This window comes from Myotis yumanensis, unplaced genomic scaffold (genome assembly GCF_028538775.1).
Source record: "Myotis yumanensis isolate MYYU_CA2020_CCGP unplaced genomic scaffold, mMyoYum1.0.hap1 SCAF_10, whole genome shotgun sequence".
NCBI classification, from domain to species: domain Eukaryota; kingdom Metazoa; phylum Chordata; class Mammalia; order Chiroptera; family Vespertilionidae; genus Myotis; species Myotis yumanensis.
In genome coordinates, this window is record NW_027223761.1 from 63,294,410 (window position 1) to 63,317,870 (window position 23,461).

The following is a 23,461-nucleotide window of genomic DNA, read 5'->3' on the forward strand; positions in this document are numbered from 1 at the left end:
TTCTTCCAGCCTGAATACGTATTTTTAAAAACAATCTTTTTTATGCATTTTCTCAAATCAGGCATCCAGTCTTTTCAGTCTTCAGAGTTTTGCTATTAATGAGCAAACAGACAGGATATATTAATTTCAATATTTATCTTGTGTTGCTCTATGATACCAAATTCTGCTATTCTCTGTCCCAGGAAGAAACCCACAGCAACACTGAGGGGCACTTACTGCTTTTGCCAAAACAAAACAGAATGTCCTTTTCTGAGGAGTTGCCAATTACAATCCACTCAGAGAGGACCATGGTATATGCAGAGAAGGTCACATCTGTGGGGAACTGACTGACAGTTAAGCTCAGAAGAGAGCAGTCATCATGAGTCACCTCTCTGGAGTCATGTACATACTTTACAACCCAGGGATGATCCCCAACATGCAGAGACCCACAGTCCTCATCAGAGCTGTGGATCCAAGTGAGTGATACAGTGCAGCGCTTCTCAAGCTTTACTGTGCATCTGAATTAACCAGGGATCTGAAGAAAATGAAGAAATGGACTCAGTAAGTCTGGGGTGGGACCAAAGAGGCTGCATTTCTAATAAGTTCCTAGTTGATGCTGCAGGAGTTCGTTTTGAATGGTAAGAATATGGAGGACCCTTCTCGCCTGCTACCACAAGAAAACTGATGACAGGGACAGAGAGGATCAAGCAGGTCACCTAAATATATTCCAAAAGCGAGGCCGAGGAAAAGCTGGAACCTGTCCACTGTTGGAATACAATGAATGGAAAATTGACATTTATTATCAAGTTTGCACTGGGCACCTTCACACACATATATTTACTCTCGCAAAGCACACATATCACCTTTGCACTGTAATGAAAGTTAAGGAACTATCCTGAAGTCATCAGGCTCACACACGGCAGAGCCAGGACTCAGACCAAAGCCTGTTGGACTGGAAAGCCTGTGCTTTTTCTCCAAAAAACAGGTGACTCCCTGAAAAGCCAAATCTGAGACAGGAATAATAGGAGAAGCCAGGAGAGCCAGCCTACAGCCTTTTCTTTTCTAAACATGGTGGACGAAAAAGGGGTATGAAGCAAACCTGAAAAGCTCAGTAAACACAAAGCATGGTCTGATCACAAATTCCTCCCTGGGCAGGCCATGGAGGGTAGTCATGCCCCACGCCTATGGCTTCCTTAGCAAATGTCAACCTTTGCTAAGTGAGCCCTGTCTGCTTATTGTTCTTACACAGCTAGGAGAGCATACCTTTGAAATGTCAGAGTAATCTCTTTCCCAGGACTCTTGGAGGCATAACCACCAGCACAAGACCACCAGAACGGGAGACCACAAAACTCTTCATTGTTATCTTGTTGGCCACATACCAAATCTATTTACTGTAAACGTTAACTATCCTATACCTACCAATGTAAACCAAGTGCCTCTCCATTCTGCTTTTTATCCAACCCTACAAATGTCCCCAGTTTGCTTTCTCTCACCTCCTCACCAATGAATTTCATGTATCTTGTTTGTTTTCTTCTTTGATTCTAAATGTATAAGATGAACTGCGAAACTGCCATTCCCTGGAACATTTTCTCCATCCATGACCTCAAAATTTGGCTCAAACAAACTAACAATTTTCTTTATAGGTTTGAACATTCTTTCATCAACATCATGAAGTGCTATTTAGCAATAAAAGAAAATGTAATTAACAGATTCTGTCCTAAAATTCTAATGTACAGAGTAAACTTATGAAAGCATAAATAAAACTATATTAAAGCCAAAAAGTAAGTATGAGTGTGCTTTCCAAAGTAGTTTTGTTCTTCAAGGCATAAATTAACCCCAAATCCCCCAAAGGTTAAATAGGATAAACAGCACAACAAACCAGAAAATACAAACAGAACATTTTTAGTGTCAACACATTTGAGCTTTAATTTTCAAAATGGAATACTGTCCTTTCAGATTTTATTTAGTCCATGACACATCAAGAAAATCTAAACATATGCCATTTAACACTAATTCTAATGGATAAAAAATACCGGCATTTGGCTTGAAGAGACAGTACCACTCACAATGAGTTCACCAGCATTACCAGCTGGGACCAGTTAACCACATTTACCAAATAAGGCAAGTTTTTTCAATGCTTGAAATCTTTCTACAGTGAGCTCACTTCACTTCTCCCTGGGTTTTCTACAGTAATTGTAGAGGTCATCTCTCTAATTCAAAGTCAGTAAATCACCAGGCACTCAATGGAGATGTGGGCTGCTCGGTCTCCAGAGAGCATTCAGTTTGGCTTCGTATTATTACTGAGTATATATAGAAGAGAACGATGCAAAATATACTCTAATGGCCAAAGGGTAAGAAGCTGTGTTAAGCCAAACCTATTAATAAAGTCAATGAGAGATGTATACTCTTGTGAATAAAAATGGCAGACTTAGCTTACTTCTCTCAATATATATTTCAAACGTACTTCTGGTGAGCTAGCACTTAGTTTATGCAAACATCCACAAATTTCAACAATGTTGGCTAACAAATGAGTCATCTACACATTCCCTCACAAAGACAAAATAATTTTCCCTTTATTAATTGACTGCTTTTTTATAGTGTAGAAACCATGGCACACGGACAAAAGAAAGAGAAATCTATGATGAGATTTACCACATTCTTATTTAAATCAACATTGTTGGGTTGTCCACCATATTTTGGAGTTCATGGTGCAATTTGAAACCGAAACAAAAGCATTTAATTGTAAAGTGGTTTTTACGTGGTCTTCTCTTAAATACTTAGTCTACTTAAGAGGTAAAAAAATATATATATTTATCAACTTATTCTAAACTTCTTGTTTGCAAAACCATAGCCCTAAACTGAGAATATGTTTGACTTCAAAGGTAAAAGACTTTCATGAAGATACAAATATTGGAAATAAAAAATTTTGGTGTTTATGTTACAATTATGACTTTCAGCTATGAATCTGTTCAAGGTCACAGCCAATTTAACTTTACTATAAATCCTGTGATTTCCCAACATAGGAAGGCAAGTCATCAAACACGCATGACTAAGTCTGTAATATCAGAGAAGACCTAAGAGAATGCAGGAGGATGAAAAGTGAAATTTGTTTCAGACCTTAGACCAGGAGTTTGCAAAATGTTTTCCCCAAGGAGCCAAATAGTAAATATTTTATGTTTTTTTGGTCTCCAATACAACCACCCAACTCTGCTGTTGTAACATGAGAGCCGCCATACACAGATGAGCTACATTGTGTTCTAATAAAACTTTATTTATCGACATTGAAATTGGAACTTAATGTCACAAGACATTATTCTTTTAATTTTTAAAAACCATCTAAAAATGTAAAAACCATTCATGGTACATAGGCCACACAAAAGCAGGCAGCTGGCCAGACTGGGCCTGCAGTTTACGGATCCTGGTCTTAAACGGAGAAATGAACATTCTCAGCTCAAGAAACAAAGGATACCTTCCACTGTGCAATGGGGAAAGCCATCCTGAGGCAAAAGAGAATGGAGTCACCTAGTCCTTTACCGAGTTACCTGCTCTGTCTGGTGCTGGTGCTTAGACTGTTACCACCACAATGGACTCCTTGTGCCTTCCTTCCTTTGGAACTCAGTAACAGCTGAATTCACAGATGGGAACATAAGCCTCTCCAGAAGTAAATTTAAAAAGAGAAAAGATAAGGTATAGTGGAGAGCTCATACCTACTTAACAGAAATGCATGCCAATGGCAGGTGTTGCTGAAGGAAAGGAAAGAATGAAAAGATGGCGCCCTTAAGGAGACTGAAGGGCTAATGAGGAGGCTCATCTTTGGACCCCATGGAAAAGACCAGGTTTGTAATTTGCTGGAGAGTAATCAGTGGTAACATAGAGTCAAAGGCCGTCGTCACCTGTAAGCCTGAGGTTGTCTCCCCTTGCACTCCTGCTGGCGGGGTTTTCCAGTTAGCAAGCCTTGTGTGGCCAGCAGGTGCCTAGAAATGACTGGAACCCCTAATCTTAGAACAAAATTTGTCATGAGCATTCCAACGCAAATATTGATGAATCATTGGCTGGCAGCTAGCTGGTCTCTCCGACTCCAGCGTTCACAATGCTTATAAACTACCTTCTTGAAATACAGATTCAAGACTTGATTGGCACATGAGTGTAGTGTTGTGACTAGAAACATGTGCCTTAGATCAAAGCTGCCTGGGTTCAATTCCTGATTTGCTACTTACTGGTTGTCTAATCCTAGGCAAATTATATTATACTCTCCATGGCTCAGTTTACTCACTGGTAAGAAGGAAATGAAAACAACTCCCTTGCAGGGCTGCTGTAAAGATCAATAAATATATGTGAGCTGCCTATGATTAATTTCCATTATATCATGATCATCATCATGATTTCTGTTAACAAAAAAACATACAAAATAAAACAAAATACTCCTTGGTACAGCACGAAACTCTCCAATATTCTGCCCCAGCTGAATATTTCTTGCCTCATTTTTCACTAATTTGACTTCATCTTCCACTCACATACATAGGCTAACCTATAGCCCAGTATTTACTCATACTATGGGTTATGAAATACAGGTGGGTTATACGATCAATTTCACAAGTTATAACCAGCATTTGTTTTAATGATGTGGATTAGAGTAGAAGACAATTGAAAACACCAAATTACATCAGATGTTGAAACAGAAGTATGTTTGTATATATAATCACTCAATTATGACATAAAAGACATTTCTTAATGTGGTTCATGTTTTTAAAAAAATAGCTCTAATCACACCGAGTATATCAAGCTTCTAAGCCACATCACAAAATGTTTATACCCACTATGACTCTTCTCTTTTGCTGGGATACTGGCTGACCCTGCACTGACTAGAAAATTTCTGCCAGCTTTTAAATTGCACCTGATGAATGCTACAACTTCACAGAAGTCTTTGCCAGTCTCCCCTGGTTAAGCAGAGTGGATTGTTTCTTTTACTGTTCTCAGAAACTACTATGGGTATATTTCAGATACATCACTAATCCCATTCCATCACAACTATCTGTTTCTTTGGGGCTCCTTCTGCTATACTGTGAGCTCCATTAAGGCAAGCAACATATTTTATTTTTGCATCCCCAAGACTTAGCACCGTGTCTTATACAAAGCAGATCAACACCATCTAGCTGAATGTTCTTGTATCAATGACTTAAGACAAGATGGATGATGGCATGCTAATCAAATTTCTAATGACTCAGGGCTGAGAACGGAGGATCAGGTAGTAGAGGAGAACATCTCTCTATATTAGATAATACATTTTAGATGCTAAAAGATCTCATTACTTTGGAATGAGAAAGAGTAAAAAGTCTCACCATCAAATCCAAAAAGTCCCTAATAGATCAAAGAGCTCTACTTAAGAACTGCTGAGATTTTACTTAACTCTGAATAAACAATGTGACATCGACAGTGACAAGACAAATAATTGTATGGTCTGACATTGATGTTTCTTTTAATGTTATAGTACTTAGATACTCTAGGGCTTCATGTTCAGTTTTGACTAGTAAATGTAACAAGACCTGTTTATAGAAAACAAGAGTTTGGTAAGCTGAAACAGTGTCATAGTAAGAGTAAGTTAATGTAACAGATATTCAGCAAATATGGGGGCTTCCCGACAAATACTGACCCTGGCAACTTTGACATTGGGGTGCTCCCTACATTTGTGTGTGTGTGTGTGTGTGTGTGTGTGCGCGCGTGCACGCGTGTGTGTATTAGACATGAAAATTTGTGTATTTCAGATGTAACAAAAAGTTTTAGTTAATTTTATAGGGGAAGTAGTCTAAGGTTCTTCATAATTTAGTTTATAAATCTTTATGAGTTTACTAAATATTTAACCCACTGATTCCTAGGCTTTATAGGGTTTCTAGTTACTTCAATGTGTAGTACAATGTTTTAATTCAAATTCAATACACATAAAATATAGGTGAGGGCAACAGGAAGAGCCCAATAAAACAGCATTAAAATCAAATGTTGGCACAATATATTTGTAACAAGCCCAAGGAATAGATAATAAGGTGCAAAAATTACTATTCTATAAAAATGATTTGAAAAATCTTTCATCTCTTCTTCTTTCCTAGATTACCCTGGTGATTTTGCATGTTTTCTCAACAAACAAGCCACTATTACAGTATACCGTTAAACACAGGATGGCTGAATTCACTGGTGGTAGTCATTTTACCAAAGCCCCACAGTTAGGCCCTGGCCAGTGTAGTTCAATCGGTTGGGCATCATTCCCTGCACCAAAAATTTGCTGGTTTGATTCCTGCTCAGGGCACATGCCCCATTTCAGGCTCAATCTCTGAGAGGGGGCATGCAGGAGGCAGCTGTTCCACTCTCATGTCAATGTTTCTCTCTCCCTCTCCTCTGTCTCTAAAAATCATTTTTAAATCTTTTTTTTTAAAAGCTCTATAGCTAACATCAAATGATGTATATTACAAATCCACCTATGCATGCTATTTGTAATGTACTCCTGTTTGTATCTGCAACTTGCTTTGAATTCTAAAGTGTAAATGTGAAATAGAACCAATTTTACTGTGTTCTTGTTTGAAACTTCCACAGATGTCAGTATGAAGTCTCCTAAGTGTTACAGAATATTTCTAAACATCTAAATTTGAAAAACAGAAATCACTAATAAGATTCCCAACCACTTTAAAGACCACTGAAAAGACAGTGATCTTGAACAAAGAAGATGTCAGGAAAAATAGCAAGTGTAGAGCAATGCTGAGTACCAAAGTACAGATCATGAAATGAATTCAGAAGCACAACTTGTAAGGAAGCTTAAAAAGTTTCCTAAGTATTAGTCTTCAGGCATCAACGTAAGAATAATTAGGTGGGAAAATAGTGATCATTTTCTCTATACGTTATAATAATCAAATTAGAGCATAGGAGCATATCCTTCTATCTGAGCACACAGTAGTCACTTAATAAAACTGTAATAATCTATATATGTATATAAACACATATACGCATTTAACATATCATGATGTAATACTTATAAATTGACTTAAATTCTTTAGCAGAATGTCTTGGGTTATGTCCCAATCCAGATTTCTAACTCAATGGGAGGCTCTGCTGTTCCCTATGACTGGCCAGGTTTGAAACGTACATAAAAACATGATACTAAGCAATTTTTGAAATACATACAGAGACACCGAAATATGTACAGCGCCCCCTCTGTCAAGTACAGAGACCACTGCCCACATCCTGTCTCCAGGGAATCTGATCTGATTTGTTTTCCTAGTGATGGCCATGAGATCCAGTAGGGCTGATACTCACCTTATACTGGATGTTGCAAGGATGGTGAAAATATGCTATAAACTACCAAAACAAGTTGCATGGTGCATGGAGGTAGGTATGGCCCACTGCCAAAAACCAAGTCAGAAGGTTTGGATTTGAGTCCCAGCTAAAGGACAAGGACACCCCTGGGTTGCTGGCAATGCTTCTTGATCTTTCTGGGTCTCAGGTTAGTTCTGTGAACATGATGATACTTCCTACCCTGTAAAACTCTTATAAGTAACTAGAGGCCCGGTGCACGAAATTCGTGCATGGGTAGGGTCCCTAGGCCTGGCCGGCGATCAGAGCTGATCTGCAGGCAACTGGCGGGGCAATTGGGGGGTCCCTATTGGCACCTTCCTTGGCTGGCCTGGGGCCTGCAGGCTGGGGGAAGCTCCTGCATTGAGCATCTGCCCCCTGGTGGTCAGTGCACATCATAGCGACCGGTTGTTCTGTGGGTCATTCCACCGTTCAGTCAGTTTGCATGTTAGGCTTTTATTATATAGGAGAGTGACCCATAAATTGTATGGTATTATTAATTATGACTGATGTCCATCTAAAGCCTTCTTGCATAGCAGCCTTGTGAACCAGACTTTATCATTATTTAATCATCAACTCAGAGCTGCTTCTCTCTGTCCATGAAACAAAATAAGAAACTAACCTACATGATGAACAATGACCTTATTTTTACTGCAATGCTTTGGTTAATACTGTCAAAATTAACCAATTGCAATATAACAGCAATAATTGTTTTTAATTATAAAACAAAAGCAATTAATGCCTTAGTGCTTACTATGTACAAGAAATTATGCAAAGCAATTTATATAAAATGTCAAATCGTGCTATTGTAGCAGTTTTATGAAGATGGTTCTATTATTTTCTCCATTTTTCAGATGGGGAAACTAAGGCTTTAAAGAGGTAATTCTTTTATCCAAGTTCACATTTCCTACAAGTATCGAGGGCCAAGTTTTTATCTTGTTTGTATGATTCTATAGAACTTGCTGTTAAATAATTATGACACTATCTTACTTTTCAAATGAGCTAACCAGCCAATTTTCTTTGTCTGAGAAGTTTATGAAAAAGGGAATAAATATCACTTGAGTATCAAATATGTGGTAGTGCTACTAAAGAACTCTATAGACATTATCTCATTTCTGATTAAAATCTGACTCTACACTTTACTAGTTAGGCGACCTCACCCCATTTACTTTATTTTTCTACATCTCAGTTTCTTCCTCTCTTTTTTTAAATCTTTATTATTGAATATTACATGTCCTCTTCCCCCCCCCCATAGACCCCTTCTAGCCCAGCTTTACACCCCACCCCAAGCCTCCACACCCCCCATTGTCTGAGTCCATGGGTTATGCATATATATGCATACAAATTCATTGGTTGATCTCTTCCAACTGCTCACCCTCCTCTGCCTTCCCTCTGAGGTTTGACAGTCTGTCCAGTGTTTCTTTGTCTCTGCATCTATCTACAAAATGAATTTAAGTTTTCTTATCTGATATGTTGGTTATGAGGATTAAATGAATTTACATGTAAAATGTTTAGGGCAGTACTTGGTTAACTATTATAAAGGGTAGTATTATTATTGTTTAAAAAATTAAATAACAAAAATCAGTACTTCTGCAACCCTGTATAACATAATAGGGACTATTGACTGGATGTACAATAAAGGGAATTACAAGCAGTTTCAAAACTATTAAATGGCTAATAGTTTGCCCACACAATTCAGTCCCAAATACGGTCCTTGCTAGAGAACATCTGTCCAGGAGACAGAGACTCAGCTCAATGCCCATCCGCAGCACATGAAAAAACAATCCTGACTATTCCCTTAGGTCTTGTTGCCAACAGGAGGAAAAGTATGGTGACCTCAATCCATTCGCTGACCCTATAAGCCATGTTATTTTGAATATTCTGATTGTGAATCCAAAGTATTACCCATTAAATTAAATACATAACTCAGTTCAGTGACAAAAGTGTTATCATTGAAATAAGTAAAACATCTGTCATCCTTCTGGATTCTCTCTAAGTTATCTGTATGTTTCAGACAACAAATTAGAGTGCAGCCACTTTTCATATGAAGAAATGAAATCTAAGGCTGTAACAAAAATTAATTGTGACAATGCTTCATAGATTTTTTTAGATACTAAATACTAAAATAATTACGTTTCAAAATAATAAATGTTCAAAGACAGAACCAAACTCTACTATAGACAGAACAAAGAGACAAAAATCATCAGGTTCCATCACAGTCTTCAATATAATATCAATATAAAGAGAAACAAGTTCTATTTTGAAATGACTAATATTATATTGTTTATTTTTGTATTAAAATCATAGAGGGCCTGAGCCAGTTTGGCTCAGTGGATAGAGTGTCAGCCTGCAGACCACAGGGTCCTAGGTTGGATTCCAGTAAGGGCACTATCTTGGCTGCAGCTCCTCTCCCGCTCAGGCCTTTATCTGGGCTCCTACAGGAGGCAATCAATTGATGTGTTTCTCTGTTTCTCTTACTTCAATATTTCTGTCTTTCCCTCTCTCTTCCACTCTCTCTAAAAAATAAATCAATGGAAAAATATCTTCGGGTGAGGATTAAAACACACACACACACACACACACACACACACACCCCATAGAGGATGTTCATATGATTCTTTTAAGATCTAATTAAAGAAGAAAACCGTCTTGAAAAACATTTCCCATAGAAATAAAAATGGACCTTTTAACTTTTACAGGAAGTACTTCTCAAGCCTCTTATCTCCAATAAAACCAGTGGTAAGAGCCTACTGTGTGGTGGGAATGTTTAAATCAAGGGAACTATATTAATTTCACTTGATTCAAAGTGGGCAAGTGTGAACTTATTCGAAAAATTTTTATAATTAAGAAATTTCACACTAAATCATTTTTTGCTAAAGGTAAAGAAAATGGCCCTAGCCAGTTTGACTTGGTGATTAGATAATCAGCCTACAGACTGAAGGGTCTCAGGTTCGATTCCTGATCAAGGACAAGTACCTTGGTTGCAGGCTCGATCCCTGGCCCTGGTCGGGATATATGTAGGAGGCAACCAATCAATGTGTCTCTCTCACATTGATGTTTTTCTCTCTCTCAGTCTCTCCCCCTCCCTTTCACTCTTTCTAAAAATCAATGGAGAAATATCTTTGGCTGAGGATTAACAACAACAAAAAAGAAAAAATCTCACCAAGAGCAGCCTGGAGGCGTTGAAAGACTCCTGGTGTAGAGGAAAACTGGGTGTTGTAATAAATGTGACCCAAAGTAACCTCACAGGATAATCTGAGCATAAATTCCTAACTAGGCAAATCATGGTGGGTGGTCACACCCAAAGCCTATAAAAAGGCTATCTTCGCCTTAAGCTTGCCCTGCCCATTGCTTCTATGCCTTTGAAATGCCCCTTTTTCAGACCCCTCAGAAGTATAACCACCCTCACAAAGCACAGGATCCTGTTAACTATCCTATAATCCTACCATAGAGATTTTTCTGCTTTGCCTTTACCCACCTTCATGTAATCTGCCTTACATTCCTACCTTAATTCCAAATATATAAAAGAAACTACAAACTGTCCTTATGGGAAGCACTTGAGATCTTGCTTCCTGGCATGTCATCAATTTGGCTCATAAAAATTCTTTTAAAAATTCTCTAGAGGTTTGGACATTCTTAGGTTGACACTGGTCTGAGGAATTACGTTCTAGCCCTCACTGTGCCACCAACATGCCCAGTCTGTGTATATATGGAACATGAGCACTTGGTCTCCTGAAAGTCAGTTCCATCCCTTAAAATATCTAATAGTCTGCTATGTACAGGGTGTCCCCCAAAAATGTATATATACTTTAATAGCTGATAGCTCGGTTTTGAACATGAAATGCATTTCTTGTTGTTGTTGTTAATCTTCACTTGAGGATATTTATTCCATTGATTTTTAGAGAGAATGAAAGGGAGGGGTAGAGACAGAGATATAAACATGGACGTGAGAGAGACACATGAATTGGTTGCCTCCCCCAGGATCCAGGATCAAGCCTGCAACTGAAGTATGTGCCCTTGACTGGAATCAAACCCATGACCCTTCAGTCTGCCGGCCGATGCTCTAATCACTCAGCCAAACTGGTTAGGGCTGAAATGCATTTTAATAAACACTACCTTTACAATTATTAAAAGTGTGTGTATACATTTTTGAGAAACTCTCTATATACATGTTTACAAACACACACCTATAATGGATTTGTCTTTGATTGGTAAGAGTTAATTTGTGATGAGACAAGTGTAGAAAATGCAGATATGACTTACAATTGATCCTCTCTGGGAGCAAGGAGAATTCCCATATAATCAACGAAATATAGCTGTCAATTTATACAAAAAGTGGGGGAACAAATAATTCATCCTGCTCTATTATAATGCTGCTCTCGGTATATTCATATTGTGAAAATTCTAGTTGGCATGAATAGCTTTGAATACCCACTTCCACTTCCACTCATTTCTAGAATTCAGATCAGCAGTGTATCAGAAGCCAAATTAAAGAAACGGAACATTCCATCCCACACTCTGACCCATGTAGTGGCCAGGCCTGCAATACAGTCCTATTCTGCGAATACCATTAGACTCAGAACCCTTAAACAAATACATTCTTGACAACTGTTTATAGATAATTCTTCTAATCTTTAGCTATTCACAAAGCAGGCCCCATCGCCTCTGTCCTTGAGTTCCACGACCCCATCATTAACCTTTTCTAATGCCTTTTACAGATGCCTGGTGCCTTTTCCCCTCAACTGGAACTCACTCGGGGCCTCCACAGCAAAGTATCAGGTGTCTCAAAGATCCATAGAACACACTACAAAGGAAACGTTTGTGGTCCATGGACTTGATCCACTCCAGTTAAATAGGATCATCTGGTTGTGAGGAGAGGGCCACCTTGACTCAGCGTTTTCCACTTGGACCAAGCGAAGGAGGTTGCTGACTGCAGTGGAAGATTCTACACTTAATAACTTAAATAGACACTCTTGCCTTCCAGCTGGCTTGTGGGCCTGAGCATGCTGTGGAAACCTCTACTCTAAAGACTGTGGAAAGCAGCGGAGTGTCATTTGTAGAATTAGCTTTATTTACCAAGTAAGAAAATACCTAAGTAAAACAGGGAGTAAAGCAATACAAAAAAAGAATTTTTTCTTCAAGGATTTCTGCTTCTACCACATGTTTTTGCAAAAGCAAAAGAAAAGAAAAGGACTCAAACGTATATGTCAGAAGAAAAGGCCTGTTCTTTATTCCCTTTACTAAAAAACAACTACTTAGCAGCTTAGAAGCAATTTAGCATTAAGAGCATCAGGTAGATAAAATACCCAGAATCACCATCACCAAAGGACCAAGTGCAATAATCTTTATGCTCAAGATTTCATTTGAATTCATTTAACCACAGGTTTAACCTTCTAATGAGTGGGCAAAGGCATAGTATACTATTGTGTGTTCTCGGTTGGTCTCTCCAGCAAGTGAGATGTTTTAAAAATGGGTGTAATTGCTCATTCAACTACAACTAGAGCTAATCTAAACCTTCATATAAGAATAATCCAGCCCTAGCTGGTTTGGCTCAGTGGATAGAGCATTGGCCTGTGGACTGAAGGGTCCTGGGTTTGATTCTGGTCTAGGGCACAAACTTCGGTTACAGGTTCCCTGGCCCTGGTCGGGGTGCGTGCAGGAGGCAACCAAGTATTGTGTCTCTCTCACATTGATGTTTCTCTGTCTCTCCCTCTCCCTTCCACTCTCTCTAAAAACCAATGGAAAGCCATCCTGAGGCAAATATCCTCAGGAAAAATATCCTCAGGTGAGGATCAACAAAAACAACAGCAACAATAAAATGAATAATCCATACACAAATGAAATTTACTATTTTAGGTGGGCCAGAAAACTTGCAATATCCTGCACTGTAAAAGGGATTTTTCAAAAAGCTCTTTCATAAAGTTTTAGAAAAATTAATGAAGTAAAATATTGCAAATCAAGGCTGTGAAGTAAAAAGGCTTGATTTTAGCTCCATAGTCTCACTCATCATTGTCCTCATGATAAAGCCGGTGTAAGACACAGGTTGCTTTGAGGATTTAATTAGGTCACAGACATAATAGTTCAATGAAAATCACTACAATGTAAATGTCAATAAAGATCAGCTATTTTTATTCCTGAAAAGACTCTTCCTTGATCTGGAATACCACATTCTTGTAATTTTCTCCCTTCTTCTGCCCCTACCTTTCACCGTAGAGTTTTTCTCTCCCCAAACATTAATGTTGAGAGTTTTCAGATTATATAGAATGTAGGTCCTCTTCTCGCTCTGTTCTCTCCCAGTGGGATCTATTCCACCCCCCCATGATTTTAATTACCACCTAGAGAACAATAACTCCCAAAGGTGTATTTCTAATTCAGATCCGATTACACACCTGACAACTCAACGTCTCCACGTGGATGCCTCAGAGGAACCTCGAATGCATTATGTCTAAAAGCCAAAATCACCATCCTGCCATCCAAACGTAAGAGTTGCCTATCTCAGTAAGTAGCTTCAAAACCACTGGAGTATGCAACCCAGCCCCCTGGGAGTTGCCTCTGACACGTCCTGCTCCTCACTTCTAATGATGTGACCCATTTCCTACCCCTTTCCATTTTACCTCTGAAATACGCCCCTTGTCTCCACCGCTACTATCACCTTCTGAATCTAAAGCCACTACCCTATAGCCCCCAAACTGGTTTTCACAAAAGCAGTCTCGCCTCTTCCAATCCGTGCACGACATGCAACTAGAGTAATATTTAAAAATGCACATGCCCTCTGTTCTTCCCATGGTTCTCTATATTCCAAACACACTGGATCTTTTTCCTTTAAAATGCCAGCCTCTCTCCTCCTTCAGTGCCTCGATTCATCCCCACCTTGTTCCTTCTTCAGGAAGGTATGGGAGGTTGTCGCCTTCTCACCCCCGTATGCCCATAGCCGGCTATTTCTTTCTCATCCTTTATTCCCCTGCTTAACCAATCCCTCCTCCAGAGAGCACGGCCTGTTCTCAGGACAAGGTCGGTCCCATTCATTACACTCTCAGGAAGCACCCTGCACTTCTGCATCAGTGCCTTTGCTATTACTTTGGTGTCTGTTTTCCACAAAATATAATTAGGGACACAAGTGCAGGGAGCATGCCTGTCTTGTTTATAGTTGTATCCCTTCATCTCAAACACCAGGATTGCCACAAGGAGGCCAGCTAGGACATTGATAAACATTTGCTGCATTAATTAACACAAAAATAGTTCCGGCTTAGTCCTCGACTTGATAATTTTTCATAATTAGTGAAGAAACGTATGTAAAACGAATTCAGGGCAGACTGTGATAGTTTTGTACAGGAAATGAGCATAAGGACTACTGGATTCTATGAGGGGGAAAATCAATTCTGGGAGAGGAATGAATGAGGCCTATACAGGGGAGGCTTCTTTCTGGTGCTGGGTGATCAGCCATGGAGCGTTAGCCAGACCTCAACAAGGGAAGGGGAAGAAATGTTCCAGGGAGAGAAGAAGGTTGGGCAAATCCATGGACAGAGACTGGTGAGCGGGCAACTGTGCGCAAGGAGGGAGGTATAATGAATGCAGCAGATGGGCACAGTGTGGAGTGCATTCCTTATCAGGAGCAAACTGTCTCTCAAAGAGATCCACTGAAGGTGTCACTATCCAAGAATGACAGATAGGAAGGTAGATAACAGATTAGGATGTGCGTGTGGAGACCAGCTAGTAAGCTATTTCAATATTTCAGACAGAAGAGAAGGTGGACAGAAGGAAAAATAATTCTGCATTAGAATAGATAGTGCTGCTAGAATGGGGAAGGGCTATGTCACTGACTAAATAGAAAACCAAAACATGTTGAGAAAGAATGGGTGAAGTGATGAATTCTGTTTTGGAAACCCTAAAGTTTATGGCCTTACATAATGTTGTGCAGGTAGTTAAAATGCAGGTCTAAGAAAAAGGGTGCAAGTAAATTTCAAAAAATATTAGGCTCAGGGAAATTTTAATTGGTACATAATCAACTAAACATCATTGCAAAGGCTTGACAAACATGTTGAAGGTTTTTCCACAAACACGTTTTCTTTAATAATGAAAAAATACAATTTATAATAATAAAAGCATAATATGCTAATTAGACCGGACGTCCTTCCCAGACGACCTTCTGGACGAACCAGGGCTTCGAGGGAAGCTTGGGTCCTGGGTGCCAGAGGGAAGCCGGTGCTGGCAGCCGGGGGAAGGAAGGCCGACTCTTGTATGAATTTCGTACATCAGGCCTCTAGTAAGTAATAAAAGTTCTTTTATAATAACTGCCTGAATTTTCAATATACCTTCTGCCTAATTTTTATTTTATAGTAGTTAGGAGCAAAGCTCATAATTTTACCGTAATTTCACCCCTTTTAAAATAGTTCCCTTCAATTGTGGGGATGGAAGGAACTCACAGATGCTGACTTTTTCTCTATTCAGTAGAAGAAGAATATCTTTTATGTTTAAAGAAATGCCGGTCTTTGTAATAGGCTCAGTGCAAAAGTTAAAAATGACGTACAGAATTTTTTAAAAGGTCATTCTAATATCAAAATGTTAACATCTGAAATTATGTCATCTTTAATTACTAGGAGAATATCTGAAGAATAATAAAATGGAACACTTACTTTTGCTGCACCTATCTGTTCTTTTCGAAATTTCTCAAGTGGCGCAATTAATACATCATTAGCGTTTTGAATCTGAAATTAAAAATGCAAATTAATTAAATTATGTAAAATTTTATGCAAATATTGATAAAAGATGGCTCATTTATTCACCTTATTTAAATAAACAGCTTTTTTTTCTCTTGTTCACGTCTATAAATGAAATAAAAATACCTCTCATGTTGTAGTATTTTTCTACTTTATAAATAAGTTGTTCTCACAAATTATATCATTTGGTTCTAACATAATGTAAATAATGTGAAAACAAGTACATGTGGTAAAATCTTAGTTAAATATTTAACTTTCTTATTCTAAGACATAACTAAGAAACAGTATATTGGATAGTAAATTTACAAATACTTTTAATTATACTGTTTTAATGCAGTCAGTTCAAACATTATTTTAAAACTGAACCGTATAAAAGCTCTTCCATTTTGCCACTAGGATATTATAATTCTACAACTGCAAAATAAAATAAGGCTCACTTTTCTTTCCTATTTCATTATGATTCTTACACTTGGGATTTGCTGGAATGTTCTCATATTTCCAACCCTACTAAAATAGTATCTGATTTATTTTCAATGAACAGTATTTTAGCCTCAAACTCCAAATTGGGATTCCCCTAAAACTTTAAAACATAAATCTTTTAATATTGATCTGTAAGTATATTGTGAGAGGGTTCAAAGTATGGGGGCCAGGGACTGAATGCAAGGAGACAAACATTTCTGACAATAACATTATGCTGGAAGGAAGTCTCCATTTAAAAAACCCTTTAGGAAGCATTAAAATTAAACATAGAATCTTATATGTCTCACCACAGAAAGAAATGGTAATTATGTACAGGGTGGAGGTGTTAGCTATGGCCATGGTGGCAATCATTTTGCAAAATAAAATGTATCAAACCAACATGTACATCTTGAGTTTACATAGTGTTATATGTCATTTATATCTCAACTAGAGGCCTGGTGCACAAAATTCATGCACTCAGGAAGGTGGGGTGCCTCAGCCCAGATTGCAAGAGGGCACAGGCTAGGCCGAGCGACCCCACTGGTGCACGATCGGGGCCGGAGAGGGACGCGGAAGGTTGGCCAACTGGGGAGGGACCGTGGGAAGGCTCCAGTATGTGTCTGGCCTGTCTTGCTCAGTCCTGATCAGCCGAACCCCAGCAGCAAGCTAACCTACCAGTCGGAGCGTCTGCCCCTGGTAGTCAGTGCACGTCATAGCGACTGGTCGACCAGTCAATTGTCTGTCCCCTGGTGGTCAGTGCACGTCATAGCGAGCGGTTGAGCAGCCTTAGCATATCATTAGCATATTACACTTTGACTGGTTGAATGACCAACCAGACACTTAGCATATTAGGCTTTTATTATATAGGATGAAACCTGGCGACAGGGGAGCAGGTCTAATTAACAAAATCTTTTTCTACCACTGTGATAACAACATGATCTATTATCCTATATAATAAAAGACAAATATGAAAACTGACCGAACAGCAGAATGACCAGTCTCTATGACACACACTGACCACTAGGGTGGCAGACACTCAATGCAGGAGCTGCCCCCAGGTGGTCAGCACACTCCCACAGGGGGAGCACAGCTCAGCCAGAAGCCCTGAGCCGGGCTCACGGCTGGTGAGCACAGTGGCGGTGGTGGGAGCCTCTCCCGCCTTCAGGGCAGCGCTAAGGATGCCTGACTTCCAGCTTAGGCCTGCTCCCCATTAATGGGACATCCCCCAAGGGCTCCTGGACTGCGAGAGGGTGCAGGCCAGGCTGAGGGACACCACACTGAGTGCACGAATCTCGTACACCAGGCCTCTAGTATAATTAGAAAATGCTAAGATTAAAAAAAAAAGCATTTTAAAAATATATTACTCTATTTTAAAATAGGCCCTGACCGGTTTGGCTAAGTGGATAGAGCGTCGGCCTGCGGACTGAAGGGTCCCAGGTTCGATTCCGGTCAAGGGAATGTACCTTGGTTGCGGGCACATCCCCAGTAGGGAGTGTGCAGGAGGCAGCTGATCGATGTTTCTCTTTCATCAGTGTTTCTAATTCTCTATCCCTCTCCCTTCCTCTCTGTAACAAAAATCAATAAAATATATTTTAAAAAAATAAAATAGGTTAAAGAGTATACAGGAGTGCCTTATATTATTCTTATAACTTTTCTGTATATCTGAAATTATATAAAAAATTTTAACTTCCCACAAAAGGGTTTTACTTACAAAAAGGTTTTACTCATTTTCACTAAACTGATTATTCTTTAGTCAAGTCTTACTTCTTAAATTCCAGAACCTAAATGCACTGAGATAGTATACACAAAAATAAAAACTAGAGTGTTAATGCCTTCCACGGTTCTGTCATTCTCCAATTCGCAGAAAAATGAGATGAGAGATCTTAAAAACACAGCCTAAAATCCGGTGCTGTGAAAACACACAAAATAGATCAATACTCAAGATTCTTCCTGAGACACTGAGGGTCTGGACCCATCCATCACCTGCTTCCCTCCGTGAGCTCAGGCAGGCATCCCTGCAGATTCACTGCAGGCCTCTGACGAGAGAGCTGATTGGAAACAGTAGCAAAGCAGCTCACTCTTCATTCTCACTCTCTAAATCCTCGGCGCCTTCATGGAAGCCCAAACACATATAAACACACGCATGCATATCCAGAGTTCGCAGACATACTAAATCGCTGATTCTGCCTTTAAAGGGAAGTTCGCATAAGGGGAAACGACAACATCATGAACAGTCCAGTGTAAATTGGAAAATAGCGAAAATAAAGGCTAACACTTACTGAATGTTTATGCTGGAAATAAGCATGATCTAATGTCTTTAAAGTTAGGTGAACTTCAATGGGGAGATATTTCACAGGGGCTGAAAACTCCAGCAATGAGGCTAAATAGGATGCTATACAGGATAGCGCTTAAAGACACGTGTTTCGAATAAAAACGACCTGGGTTTAAACGGGGTTCTGTTGCTTACAAGCGGCTCTGGAACCCTTCTGAGCATCCGCTGCATCATCCACCCAACCATTTGGTTCTAAGAACTAAGATGATGAACGTGAAACACTCAGCTCAGTGTTTTACGTACAATAAGTGCTCAAAATTTACAGCTTTCAATATCGCCCAAAAAACACAGATAATGAACCTCATTCTGAATTTACCTACTTATCAGACTTCTATCTCTGAATCTTTCATCTTTTTTTGCCCCTTTTCATTGAAGTGTATCTATGTGCATGGTATTAGGAAAGTATTTTCCCATGAAAGTTCCAAATGACAGACAGCTTGGAGGCCCCCACATCCGATGAGTAGGTATTTACATATGTGCCAAGCACATCACTGAGATCTGTGGGGATGAGAAGAAATTACGGACTGGGCTAACCCTTGAAGAAAGTTAATGAACTTGAGAAGGGGAGAATGTATTCATTCAAGAAGCATTTAATGCCCGTAAAGCAGTTAACATTTTTGGAAAAAGTGAAAGACAGAAGGGAGTTACAAGGCAAACCATGCCAAACTCTTTATAAATACATCAGTATTCTGACAATAGGAAAGAGCCATGAGAACCGAATGTGTGGGTAGTGAATATGAACTGGATACACCAAAAGGAAAAAATATTCTAGGAAGAGAGATGTACAAAGGCAAAAGGGCAGAACTAAGCATGGCACGTGGGAAGCGGGGTGCAGCGCAGAAGAGAGCAATTATTAAGCGCTCATTAAGAGTCGATCGTACTTGTGAGTGCACTGACCACGTTACAGCCCTCATTTAACTTTCTACAATCGGGAGTAGCAGAATGAATGTGAAGCATGTTGAACAGTTCTGGCTGCAAAGAAGCAATATGTCATTATTATTAATGAATAAGAACATTCTCTAACTGGAGAAAAGAGTATACATTATTAGTAATTCACTCAATTGGAATAAGTACGGAAAGGGTGAATTATACCCATCATCAGGGAAAGCAGCCTGAACCATAAAATGACTGTTGGCTTCGGAACAGAGGGTTTTTTAAAAATGTATCTTTATTGTTGAAAGTATTACAGATGTTTCCTTCCGCGCCCCCCCCTCCTTGATTCCAACCCCACTCCCACACCCTCCCCCAGGCCTTCACCACACTATTGTCTGTGTCCACAGGTTATGCATATATGCATATAAATTATTTGGTTAATCTTTCCCCATTCACCCACCCACCCACCCACCCACCCCTGCCTTCCCTCTGAGATTTGTCAGTCTGTTCCATGCTTCTATGTCTCTGGATCTATTTTGTTGATCAGTTTGTTTTTTTCATTAGATTCCACGTATGAGTGAGATCACGTGACACTTGTCTTTCTCAGACTGGCTTATTTCGCTTAGTATAATGCTCTCCAGGTCCTTCCATGCTGTCTCAAAGGGTAAGAAATCCTTCTTTTCTACTGCCACATAGTATTCCATTGTGTAGATGTACCACAGGTTTTTTTTATCCACTCATCGACTGATGGTCACTTGGGCTGTTTCCAGATCTTAGCTATTACAAATTGCACCACTATGAACATAAGGGTGCATATACAGTATTCCTTCTGATTGGTATTTCAGGTTTCTTAAGATATATTTCTAGAAGTGGGATCACTGGGTCAAATGGCAGTTTCATTTTTAATTTATTGAGGAAACTCCATACTGTTTTCCATAATGGCTGTACCAGTCTGCATTCCCACCAGCAGGGCACTAGGGTTCCCTTTTCTCCAGATCCTCACAACACTTGTCATTTGTTGACTTGTTGATGGGAGCCGTTCTGACAGGTGTGAGGTGATACCTCATTGTCGTTTTAATTTGCATCTCTCTGATGATCAGTGACTTTGCGTATGTTTTTATATGTCCCTTGGTCATAATCCAATTTAAAAATGGACAAAGGACTTAAACAGACACTTCTGCAAAGTGCACATACAAATGGCTAGAGGATATTTTTTAATGTTCCAAAAACCTGTTCTAAGAAGCCAGTAATATATGGGGTACTTTGAGAACGAAGAGATAGAGGTATAACATGCCAACTAAAGGCTGGGAGAGGAACTCGAGCTAGAAGTGGCGAGGAACCAGATCAGGTGCCTGCTGTGTTGACAGATGAGTAGCAGGGAATTGAAGAGACAGTTTTTTGGAAAACAAAGGGAGAAGAATTAAAAGTGACATAAGGTTTACATTAATGCTTTTTTTTCTGCCCCCTCTTCCTCTCTCTAAGCATGTCCTTGGATGAGAATAAAAAAAATAAAAAAGAGGGAGTATGTTTAGTGGAGTAGAATTAAGACAGTGAATTTCACTTTGGAACTATTAGTTTTATGCTTTGGGAAAACTCAAAGAACTACTTTGGCAGAATATCCCACCTCAAAATGGTACAACTAATCAATATGGGTGAAATGTTCTTTATTGGGATGGGAAGGATTAGGAGAGAGAGGGGGGAGGTATACTAAGACACTGGCACCCATATTCATATCTAGTAGTTTAAACCTTTGACAAAACCCTTATGTTGCTGTTATCTACATATGACCTGAGAATAAAACAAAACCTGAGGAGATACAACAAATTAAATGTGATAATTACCAACCATCCTATGAGCAAGTATTATTTCCTATCTCTATTCCGTATTTCTTTATTTTTTCTGTTGTTTTTGGACTTGCTCATATTTTTTTCTCTTTCTTCCTCCTCTTATCATTTTATTAATCTGAAACTGAAACAATTTTTTTTAAAAAAGTTCTGCAGGCAATGAACAGACAAAATGAGGAAGGGAGGGAACATCTAAGAGTGATAGCTAACAATAGATATGATTTATTGACTATTTACTATATAGCAAGTACTATGCAAAGCTCTTCACAATATGGAGGTTAAAGTCAATTTTATGTGAGAAATGATGTTTGAAATCTAAAAACCATCTGGAATGTATTAGGAATGTGAGTGTCCAAGTTGGCCAGAGTTCCATTTGAATCTGGGCACCAACACCACTAACTCTCAGTGTCTTCACCCCTCTATCTCCTAAGGTTTTTATAAAAATTAAAGAAAAATATATATCTTATAAATAACAAGCACAGACTTGGCATATTATAGACTTTCAATGAATGTTCACTTCTTCACAGAATTCGCAATACCTATCTGCTATGTGTCCAAAATTATGGCAAGCAGCCTCAGAACTTCCCAAGAGGATTTAAAATGTGGTTCCTCAAAGGTAGACAAGACAATCCAAGTTAATTCAACAGAACAGTGCCTATCCAGAACACCATGGACAATAGTAGATAAGCAGGGGCCTAATGTTTCCAAAAGCCATTATAGCATATGTGTTTCTACATCTGAACTATGAAGCTTCTTTTGTACGCAGTCAATGGGCTGCTGCTCACAATATGGGAGTCTAAATTCAAGAGACCAAAATGGAAATGCCAACACTCTCGAGCACAAAGTGGATTTACAACCCCATGTGTCTGCCTCACGTCTGTACGTCCCCAGGGAACGCATGCCTTTCGTCCCCACACACTGTGCCATCACGAGGACGGAATTCTTCCATTCTGAAGTAATCCAAGAGTAACGTGTAGGAGTTGTTTTAAATTTTGGTAGGTTGTAAAGGTTTGTTGTTGCTACTGAAAAAGAAAAGAAAACGATATACAAAATGGTGGGAAACCATCACTAAAAATGTGAATCAGGGTGCAACCCTGGTGATTTAACATTCACAAGGACTTCTTTTTAAAAATCTAGAGAAATGCGCAATCTTGGCTTTCACAGAACTCTTTCTGTCCAAATTTACGCAAGAGGCTTGAGGAAACTTCTTCCAGAAGGTAACTCTAGGGGGAAAACCAAGTCACAGAGTTCAGGAGATTCAAGATCCCATAATATTTGTGGAATGTGTTACTTGGCATGACCTTACTAAGAAAGGCCCTTTAGGAAAAATACAAAAGCAATTCTAGCACTGCTCTCCCTAGATATTGATCCTATAAGTTCTTGAAAAGGTCTTGTTTCAGTAATTAAGACACAATTAACTTATTCAACTATTTTTTTAATTTTTAACCATTATCTAAACCTTGGGTTTAAGCAATTTCTTTTTATGGATAGTGGTCCATTTTAAATTCAAAAATAATGACCAGCTATTTCACTTATTTTGTATCGCAGAGAAGCAAATCTGATACTGGATAATGGTTTACAATACCGCGCTAGCTCGCAGACACACTTTAACTGTGGGTGCGTTACATGGAGCCAGGCCTCTCAGTTTCCTGCCACTTTTCGTTTGCTTTTTCAAGTGGTTTTAACAAACAGCCACAAGGGAATGCTCATAAATTACTCAAAAGCAATGGCTAGCAATGTTTTTATGTGGTTAGACGAGTGATTCTCCAAACATGTTTGGGGTTTTACTTCTCTAGGTATACATGAATTACAATTTTCTCTCGGCCGTGGGTTTTCAAATGCTATCCTTTAGGAACTTTCAGCGCCTGCTGTTCACTGCTGAGAAGGTTAGCACAATGCGTTTGTCCAACGAAGCGAGTGGT

At 39.2% G+C, this 23,461-nt stretch overlaps 1 protein-coding gene across 4 annotated transcripts in view; it reads right to left on the minus strand.

Annotated features, from left to right (window-relative positions):
* ARHGAP42 (Rho GTPase activating protein 42) overlaps window positions 1–23,461 on the minus strand; it is a 253,909-nt gene that overhangs the window by 97,189 nt on the left and 133,259 nt on the right. For 3 of the 4 annotated variants that reach the window (XM_070425919.1, XM_070425920.1, XM_070425918.1), the window contains exon 4: window positions 15,948–16,019. The exons of the other annotated variant lie outside the window; for it this stretch is intronic. In XM_070425919.1, the coding sequence (XP_070282020.1) occupies window positions 15,948–16,019 (72 nt within the window). The remainder of the gene's footprint in view (window positions 1–15,947; window positions 16,020–23,461) is intronic. 4 annotated transcript variants of the gene reach the window in all.